The sequence below is a fragment of the Budorcas taxicolor genome, chromosome 19, assembly GCF_023091745.1.
Source record: "Budorcas taxicolor isolate Tak-1 chromosome 19, Takin1.1, whole genome shotgun sequence".
In the NCBI taxonomy this organism is placed as follows: domain Eukaryota; kingdom Metazoa; phylum Chordata; class Mammalia; order Artiodactyla; family Bovidae; genus Budorcas; species Budorcas taxicolor.
The window spans coordinates 23,856,048-23,866,784 of NC_068928.1; the positions used below are offsets into that span (position 1 = coordinate 23,856,048).

The window sequence follows — 10,737 nt, forward strand, 5'->3', positions numbered from 1 at the left end:
GCCCCAGGAATGAACATTTGCGTCACCTCCAGAGATGAGGACCAAGTAAAAGCAGCTTGGCAGCTCCTTTCAGAGATGTGAGCTTCAGGCATGTGGTCATCCCCCTACTGAACTCCTAGGTTCTGGTAACACTACCTATCCCCTTCCTTTCCCCCAGTTCTAGTGAAAACAGCTTCTTTTTGCAGTTAGTAACTTTTGGATTACATCAGTATTCATCTTTTATCTTGTTTTAGTCACTTTCAGAATGCATCTATGTATCTAATTCCTTGTGTTAAGTCTTTATAATTTCTGCTTCCTGAATGGTCCCAAAATTACTTTATAATGTTCCCAGTATAGGATAGATGGTAAATAATGTCAAATATATTCATGTCTAATCATTATCAGATTAAATTTATTCACTTACATTCACCCATTCTACCTTCACAAACAATTATTGATTGCAATGACCAACATTTGTAGAAATAGAGCAAAGTGTTGAGACAACTCTTGTCCTCAAGGTTTTCAATCAAAGTAGGGGTGATATAACCTAGTCATTCTCCAAACTGATGTTTAAATAATAACTTGTAGACTCCAAAGCATGAAATACTGCAGTACTTACCTTCTAATACAGAGACAAGGCAGACCTTTTCTATTTATATTATGTACACCTTAAACCATGATTGAGACATTCTCAAGGCTTCCTAGGTGGCTCAGTGGTAAAGAATCCACCTGCCAAGCAAGAGATGCAGATTCAATCTCTGGGTCAGGAAGATCCCCTAGAGAAGGAAATGGCAACTTACTCCAGTATGCTTGCCTGGGAAATCCCATGGACAGAGGAGCCTGGAGGGCTGTGGTCCATGGGGTCCCAAAAGAGTTAAACAGGACTTAGCAATTAAAACAACAACAACAACAGACTCTCTCAACTTTACTCTGCCAGTCAGTAGCCTCATTGGAACAGGATCTAATAACCTTCCTGCCACTCTGCCAAAAGGAGCAATAACATGTATAAATGGATAATAGAATGTCTCATCAAACCATTACCAGATTTCTGAGAAAGGAAATTTAATGTCTGTACAAAATAAGGTGGCTTCTTGGAGGGGGAGTATATTACGGCTGACTTTTCAAGTATATTTGTAATTGGTTTAGTGCAGTCTCTAACATTATCTCACATTGGTTATGAGAAGATTCTCCTGCTGAAGAGTTTCCCCAGGGCAGCCTTCATGTCCCGATTCCTCAGACTGTAGATGAAAGGATTTAACATTGGAGTCACTGCGATGTACGTCACAGTTATCACAGCGTCCTTTAGGCTGTAACTAGTCAGAGGGCGGAAGTACATGCCCATGACTGTCCCATAATACAGAGAAACAACTGTGAGGTGGGAACCACAGGTGGAGAAGGCTTTGAGCACACCTTTGGTGGATGGAACCCGTAAGACTGTGGAAAAGACCTGAACATAAGAGATGATGATGCATAGTAATGGCACAGAGAAAACAGCAGCCCCCAGGTACATCATCTTCACATTAAAGTGGGTGTCAGAACAGGACAGCTTGAGCAAAGAGGCAATGTCACAGTAGAAGTTGGCCACTTCCTGGTTTCCACAGAAGGACAGGCTAGCTGTGAGCAGAGTGTGCGGGAAGGCATTGGCATTTCCAATCACCCAAGACCCAATGACTAGCAGGACACAAGTCCGTGGGCTCATAATTGTTGTGTAATGAAGTGGGCGGGTGATGGCCACAGCTCGATCATAGGCCATAGCAGCCAGGATGTAACTGTCTGTGTTACCCAGAGCTAACATGAAACACATCTGTGTTAGGCATCCTCCAAAGGAGATGGCTCTGGTGCCCAGGAGATGGTTGGCCAACGCCTTAGGGATAGTCACAGAGGAGAAGAAGATGTCAACAAAGGAGAGGCTGGCAAGGAGAAAATACATGGGGTTGTGGAGGCGAACATCGCAGCGAATGGCCAAGATGATGAGCAGGTTTCCAATAAGTGTGATGGGGTAAATGAACAGAAAGAGGATGAAGAAGACATCTTCCTCTTCCTGCTGACCACTAACTCCCAGGAGGATGAAATCAAGGGTAGAGGACTGGTTGTCTTCTCTCATGGATCCTTCAGTAGGAAAGGGGAGAGGAATCCAGAATTAATAGTGAAATGCTGTGTATAATGTTCTTTTTAAACCACTACTTTCGACTCCTGTAATTGTTGTGTTCAATACCTGGGCTTACCAAATCCAGAGATGGGCAGTGCATTGCAGTTAAAACATCCCTGTTGGTCCGTGGGGCTAGCTGACAATTAGCCGTGGACACTCATTCTAAGAAGTAAGTCATCTATGAAGCGCCCATCCTCCCCAGTCCCAGCACCATTCCCAAACGCCTAGGGTTTAATTATTTAACAGGCAATTAAGTTCATACATATTTGATGTGCTAGAAACTTTGTTAGTTCCTGAGGCAAAAGCATAAATATGGGAAAAGCACAACTTATCCATTTTTATTCATATATGGCAAAGTCTGCTTCAAGGACTTTAAAACTTAATGGAGAAGCCAGAACCCTACGCTAATCTTCTCACACATGAAAAGCAAAGGATAATATTTTGGAGTCTTTGAGAAAGCATTCCAGTGCAAAGGATGGCTAGTACATGAAGAACCCTGAATGATTGGAAAGTGTTCCACTGACTAAACTGAGAATGAGCCCCAGAGTCCAGGACATCACAACTGCCTACATTGGCATCAGAAAATTGCAGATCATAAAGACCATCTGGGTTAGGTCATAGCAAAGTGAAATCAGTGAATTTACTTCTTGGGCATCTCATTTTTAAAGTAAACATTTACATTTGATATGTTTCTTCTATATTCCAAACTCTTAATATATGTGATCATAATGTTTTTCTCTTTGACCTTCCTTATCTTTTTATTATTATTATTATCTCCTTTGGTGAATCATCCAATTTCATGGTGACTTTCAACTACTACGTAGCAGAAATGGATAGAAAGGACAAAGTAGATAGAATTCAGAGTTGTTTTCAAGGAAAATTCAAGAGAAACTCTAGATATACTAAAAGATTTAGGCAAGTTAGTTGCATAATAATCAATATTAAAATACTGATATTGTCTTATGTTTCTGTTGTTAGTCATTCAGTCATGTCCCATTCTTTGTGATCCCATGGACTGTAGCCTGCCAGGCTCCTCCATCCATGGGATTCTCCAGGCAAGAATACTGGAGTGGGTTGCCATTTCCTTCTCCAGGGGACCTTCCCGACACAGGGACCGCTAGTCTATTCCCCTTAGCAGCACTTACCCGGCCACTTGTCCTATACATTCAAAATTATAATTTTTTAAAATTATTCCCATTCATGATAGCAAGAGAAATTTTAAGAAATAGAGAAATAATTCTTTAAAAAAGAGGAGGTCCAGACTGGCTGGGAAAAGCTACAAAACTTTACCAAACAACAAGAAACAAATAATTTAAAAAATAGGGAGATAAATATTATTAACAGAAGTTTCAATGTTGTATAATTGAAATGTCAGTTTACCTCTAATTAGTTTATGAGTTCATCACAATCCCAATCAAGATACCGTAGGTTTCCTTAAAAGATGATATTTACTAAACTGATCCAAAAATTCATGTAGTCTGAGAATAAAGAGCCAAGAGAACTAGGAGAGTTTGAGGCATGAGAATAAGGAGAAAGAAACTGATCTGTCAGTTATTAAAGCGATTTACTCTGGTAACTCAGACAGTGGAGTGGAACTGGCATAGGGATAGACAAACAGACCTATGTGGTATGTCCAGTCCAGTCGCTCAGTCGTGCCCGACTCTGCGACCCCAGGAATCGCAGCCCGCCAGGCCTCCCTGTCCATCACCAGCTCCCGGAGTTCACGCAGACTCACGCCCATCGAGTCGGTGATGCCATCCAGCCGTCTCATCCTCGGTCGTCCCCTTCTCCTCCTGCCCCCAATCCCTCCCAGCATCAGAGTCTTTTCCAATGAGTCAGCTCTTCCCATGAGGTGGCCAAAGTACTGGAGCTTCTGCTTTAGCATCAGTCCTTCCAAAGAAATTCCAGGGCTGATCTCCTTTAGAATGGACTGGTTGGATCTCCTTGCAGTCCAAGGGACTCTCGAGAGTCTTCTCCAACACCACAGTTCAAAAGCATCAATTCTTCGGCGCTCAGCCCTCTTCATAATACAACTCTCACATCCATACATGACCACAGGAAAAACCATAGCCTTGACCAGACGGACCTTAGTCGGCAAAGTAATGTCTCTGCTTTTGAATATGCTATCTAGGTTGGTCATAACTTTTCTTCCAAGGAGTAAGCGTCTTTTAATTTCATGGGTGCAATCACCATCTGCAGTGATTTTGGAGCCCAGAAAAATAAAGTCTGACACTGTTTCCACTGTTTCCCCATCTATATCCCATGAAGTGGTGGGACCGGATGCCATGATCTTCATTTTCTGAATGTTGATGAGATGGATGTCCATCACTGACTCGATGGACATGAGGGAATCAAGAGGCTTTTTAGTTTCTCTTCACTTTCTGCCATAAGGGTGGTGTCATCTGCATATCTGAGGTGATTGATATTTCTCCTGGCAGTCTTGATTCCAGCTTGTGTTTCTTCCAGTCCAGCATTTCTCATGATGTACTCTGCATATAAGTTACATAAGCAGGGTGACAATATACAGCCTTGATGCACTCCTTTTCCTATTTGGAACCAGTCTGTTGTTCCATGTCCAGTTCTAACTGTTGCTTCCTGACCTGCATACAGATTTCTCAAGAGGCAGGTTAGGTGGTCTGCTATTCCCATCTCTTTCAGAATTTTCCACAGTTTGTTGTGATTCACACAGTCAAAGGCTTTGGCACAGTAGAGAGTTAGAAACAGATCCAACACTTGTTAGAAATTGATACGAAACATAGTTGGTTTAATACTAGGCAGGGAAAGGATAGAATGTACATTTGGTAAAGAGTTCTGGGACACTTGGATATCTATAACACATGTATGCACTGCTATATTTAAAATGGATAACCAACAAGGACTTACTGTATAGCACAGGGAACTCTGCAATGTTATGTAACAACCTAAATGGGAAAAGAATTTGAAAAAGAATAGATAAATATGTATATGTATAACTGAATCACTTTGCTGTACATCTGAAACTAACACAACATTGTCAGTCACCTATGAAAGTGAAAGTCACTCAGTCGTGTCCAACTCTTTTTTGAGCCCATGTAATAGTCCATGGAGTTCCCCAGGCCAGAATACTGGAGTGGATACCTATTCCCTTCTCCAGGGTATCTTCCAACCCAGGGATTGAACCCAGGTCTCCTGCTTTTGCAGGAGGATTCTTTACCAGCTGAGCCACCAAGGAAGCCCACAATCAAGTATACTATAACATAAAACAGTTGTTTCCTGAAAAAAGAAAATACAGAAAAATAATTTTTAAACGATGAGTTCAAAAAAGCAAAGTTCAGGAAATTTAGAGAGAGATTATGTTTATGAAATCCGGCTTCCTCCACACTATTTCTGCTTGTGCTGGCTGGATGGAAATGTCCAAGAGGCTGGATGGGATGATGGAATCAATGGGACATGGGACATGGTGGAATGAGCCTGTGTCCCTTGGAGAACCACCATCCACCAAGGACACCCACTGAGACTGTTACATAAGGGAAAAACCTTTATACTGTTTAAACCATTGCATTTGTTATGTATTTGTTACCGTAGTCTGGAATATCCCAAGTAATTCACTAGTTTTTACAAAAGGACTTCTAATCAATGACTGCTTCAATCTGTAATAAATTTATGCACCTATTCTGAATGTGTCTTATAGTACACATCAGGTTTATAGTACACATATAGGCACAGGGAATGCAGATAAAATTATCTTTCCCCTGAATAGGATGTGCTTTTTCATCTCTGCACCTAAGTGAATTTGATTTTCTATCTTGAATGCCTTTCCCTATATTCACATGAAATCATAATAACTCACAGTTGAGAGGGTTAGTAAAACTGGAAGGTTCAGAGACCACAGTTAGCTTATATGATGAAGAAGGGTAATGCTTAGAGTTGAGGCTCTTGGCAACATGGCAGACTTAGCCAATGTCAGCAGGTCCCATTCTAATGAAAATACATATAAATTATAAATTAGCTTACTAAGTAATTAGTGGTGTTTGAGGTGGGCCATGGGCTTCCTTGATGGCTAAATAGTAAAGAATCTACCTGCAATGCAGGAGATGAAGGAGATTCAGTTTCGGTCCCTGGGTCAGGAAGAGCCCCAGGAAGAGGGCAGCCCACTCCAGTATTCTTGCCTGGAAAATCTCATGGACAGAAGAGCTTGGTGGGCTAGTCCATACAGTTGCAAAACGACAGAGCACACATGCACAATAAGTAATTAAGAATGCATACCCAAAGGGAAAAGAAAGAAATGGGAACATGTAGCCATGAGAAACAGAACAAGAGTTGTAAGCAAAGCTGATGCTGTGATGAACCCTTGAGGTTTCAACCAGGAGTTAGGTCTGAAGGCTGGAATCTGGGGTGTTAATGATCCTTATACAAGATGTGGTCACACTCCTGCATGAAGCAGGAAATTTGATTTGAGTCTCTGTGTAAAACACTTAAGGATTTTCCTGTTGATGAAAAGGGCACTAGGGAAAAACAATTGCCATATAAGACTTGGAAAGGAAAAACCAATGGATCGAATTCATTGAAAATGTGATTGCTTCCCAAGAAAATCCAAGAGTTTCTAGATGAACTAACGGGTTTCAGCCTATGTTTGTGATGTATCAATATTATAAAATCAATAATGACAGTCTATCCAAACTTTTGCCATTCTCCCCAAACCCACCATGCTCCCTACATCATTACTCTCCCAGTAACACAGGTGTCAGGCTTCCCAGGTGGCTCAGTGGTGAAGAATCCGCCTGCCAGTGCCGGAGATGCAGGAGATGTGGGTTCGATCTCTGGGTCAGGAAGATCCCCTGGAGTAGGAAATGGCAACCCACTGCAATATTCTTGCCTGGGAAATACCTGGGACAGAGGCGGCTGGTGGTCTATAGTCCATAGAGTTGCAAAAGTGTCGGGCATGACTGAGTGGCTAAACAACAACAATAAAACATAGATGTCACATCTCTCTTCACTGAGAAACTTAAACCCTTAAGGAAATATTCCCTCAGTATTTGCCCCAGAACATCATTTCCATACATGTACTTCCATTCTGTTCTTTCTCTTCAAAAACTTAGAAGAAAAGTGTAAGTGCATCTGTATATTCACACCTTTATTCTCTTTGGCTTCTTTAGCTATATAACTCCACCCGTCTTTCAGCTGTGGTATTTTCTTCCTCCAGTTTCTACCTTTATACCAGCTCTTTCGCATTGACTGGTAAATATCATATCCTCTTTCGTCATTCAACAAACGTTCCTCAGTCCTACAACTCTTTCTACCTACTATCCCATTTTAAACCTATGTTCTTCTTTTTTGAGGCAGGCTTCTTTATAGAGATGTTTGCCTACTGGATCCAAAAGTATATTTTAACCTGCTTGTGATTGTGTCTGTCTCTTTAAATCACTCACTGTCTACTTATCACCTAACAGATAAAGTTCAAGTTTAATTTCATGGAGAAAACTCAAGGACAAAGAATTCATACAATGGAAAAATACATTAGATGGAAATGGATTGCCTATCTCTTTTTTGACTGTTCTGGGTGATCATTGCAGTGCCTGGGCTCTAGAGTGCACAGACTTAGTTGCCCCATGGCATGTGGCATCTTAGTTCCCCAACCAGAGATTGAACCCCTGCATTGGAAGGTCGATTCTTAACCTCTGGACCACCAGGGAAGTTCTAGATTATGTATCTTTAATAGGGGCACAGGATATAGTGGGAAAATCAGTAGATTCTTTATTGTCTGAACCATCAGGATTCCAGGCAATTCAGTTCACCATTTTTCCATATGATAAAATGACAATAATTCTACTTACTGTTGGAACCAGCCCAACAACGAACCAACTCGAGGGAGCAGTGCCACAGAAGAATAAAGAAAAAGAAGACTCAGAAATAAAGTGGGGATCAGGGGGCTGATGCCATTCGCAGGCAAAAGCCCAGATCCTACTCCTCGCATGCCTTTTATTGTTAACTTTTACTTCCTTATTCATGCTCTAGAGATACCTGTTCTTTACAATCTCAGGTCAGGAATAAAGATGTACAATGCACAGTCCTCAATGTCAAACCTTCAAGCCTTTCATGACTCTGTTTAGCCCTTCAGCTAGTGAAGACCCTTCTCAGCAACTCCCTCAAGGCTCTGGTCATGAGAACAGTCACTGATGGTTTTCTATCAGTCACATCAGTACTTCAACATCTTGTTTTCATGATACCTTTCTACGATGTACCTTTTACTGCTCCCAGCCATTCACCTGGGGGTCATGAGAAAGTCATTCTTATTTTTCAAAGGAGATGGAGGTGGAGGTGAAGTCGCTCAGTTGTGTCTGACTCTTTGCGACCCTGTGGACTGTAACCTATTAGGCTTCTCCAGGAAAGCCTAGTAGTGGTAGCCTAGAGTGGATTGCCATTTCCTTCTCCAGGGGATCTTCCCGACCCAGGGATGGAACCCAGGTCTTCCGCATTGGAGGCAGATGCTTTAACCTCTAAGCCACCAGGGAAGCAGCCCCGGTAATTATAGTACAAGCCTGTGCATAGCATATTCCCTTCACTTACCTCTTGGAAGTTTAGCAAGAGTCAAAGAGATAATGCATGCAGTGCAGCTGCTGGCTGTCTATACCTTGCTGTGTCTATCATAGAGTCTCTTGTTCAATATCTGCTGCTCCTACTGGGCAGTCAGCTCAGATGCTGCCAAAAAGACTCCTGGTCCCGTGGCCTTCCCTTCTCTCTCACGAATGGGAAGCTTGCAGTAGCTGGTTTAGCACTGTTAGCATTCCTTCTGGGGGGCAGGCACACTGGAAAAAGTGCTAGTCAGTCATAAGCCTAGAGATCAGTTTTTTAGCTCCCTGTCCCTGATGAAAAGGAGATAGGACTAGGGTGGTTTGGAAAGAAGAGACTCAGGTTTCCCAACCTTAGAGCAGAAAAGACAGATGAATCTGTCCTGAATGGAGCCTCCAGATGAGAACTCCGGCTTCATGGAAGCAGACTGTGTTATAGCATAGAGAAAATCGTGACTTATTCACCACATTATAAAGTCCTGAAACAGGACTCCTGTGGGTCCTCTTCAGGCCAAATGAAGTCAGACCATTGGTGAGATCTGTTGATGTACTCCTATAGCTATGCCCTGAGGGGACAGAGCGGCCCATAAGAGTAATTATTCTAGAGTTCTCCTTGAAGGAAAGATGAGCGAGATGGCTTCCCAGTGAGTGTGTCTCTAGTGTTCAAGCTTTGGGCTGACCTATTCTATCCTATTTAGCTTAAACTTGGAGCTACCCCTTGGGAGCAACAAGGACTGTGATACAGCTGAGCTCTTGGTTTTACTTCCAGTCTACACTGAAGCCTTTCTAGTGTGAAGTGTGGCAAAGAACAATGATTCTATTTTCTTTCCTCTACCATTTGATTGGGGGGGGGGGTGGTTAGTCATGGTGGGAATTATACTTTATCTAGCATGCTGATGGTGGGTCTCCTACTTCTTCAGATTCTTAAACCTGGAAAGGGCCTGATGTTATCTAGTCCATTTCATGTATGTGTTATCTTTATTACAACCCTTGATTAATGGTTGTTATCCTGTGACCAAGTGTCTGTGGCAGAGAGGTCACTGAGTTTCTATAGGGGAGCATGGTGAAGACAATGAGCTCTGGCTGGGTTTCAATCCTGGCTCTGCCTCTTACTGGAGCTTCCCAGGTGGTATTAGTGGTAAAGAACCCACCTGCCAATGCAGGAGACATAAGAGATGCAGATTCGATTCCTGAGTCAGGAAGATCCCCTGGAGAAGGAAATGGCAACCCACTCCAGTATTCTTACCTGAAAAATCTCATGGACGGAGGAGCCTGGCAGGCTGCACTCCATAGATTCACAAAGAGTCAGACAGGACTGAAGTGACTGAGCATGCGTGCATGCCTCTTACTGGCTGTGACTGACTTTGGATAGTTCTTTAATGTGCTGACTCATTTCTATAACTGGAATAACAATGCAGCAGCAACAACAACTATATCCTCATAAAGTTGTTATAAGGATAAAATGGATTAATATCTGAAGAGTCTTTAATAAAACAAAGCCTAGCACAGAGTTGTTGCTCAGTCACTAAGTCTTGTCCATCACTTGCTACCCCATGGACTGTAGCCTGCCAGGTTCCTCTGTCCATAGGATTTCCCAGACAAGAATACTGGCGTAGGTTGCCATTTCCTTCTCCAGGGGATCCTCCCAACCCAGGGTTCAAACCCACATCACTTGCATTGCAGGTGGATTCTTTATTGCTGAGCCAGCTGAAAAGCACATAGTTAGCAGTTAGTAAAGATTAACTGTTATTTTACTATTTATTTTTCTGCTTTCTTCATGTAATTGTATAACTCTCCAAAATCTTTCGTTAGAGGCTGCACATGATAGTCATTGGAAACTTTTTTAAATTACATTTTCTTGTAGACAAGGTTCAGGTTATATTTCCTGTTGCTCTGTTGTTACTTGCTGTGGGTTCAGATCACATTTCAAAGTGCATACCATGACATCCCATGGTATACTTTCTTCTTAGGAATAACATTTTGCTCTTGGTGTCATTCTCAGAATCTCTTGTGATTTCAAACTTTATTTACTGGGGTACCCATTAGGGTCAAGGAACTGTG

General features: G+C 42.2%; 1 protein-coding gene across 1 annotated transcript; it reads right to left on the reverse strand.

Annotated features, from left to right (window-relative positions):
- Positions 1-1,153: 1,153 nt before the first annotated feature.
- On the reverse strand, positions 1,154-2,083 carry LOC128065326 (olfactory receptor 1A1-like). The gene has a single exon (XM_052658504.1). It carries the CDS (start codon positions 2,081-2,083, stop codon positions 1,154-1,156), a length of 930 nt encoding a protein of 309 aa, XP_052514464.1.
- Between the last annotated feature and the right edge of the window lie 8,654 nt (positions 2,084-10,737).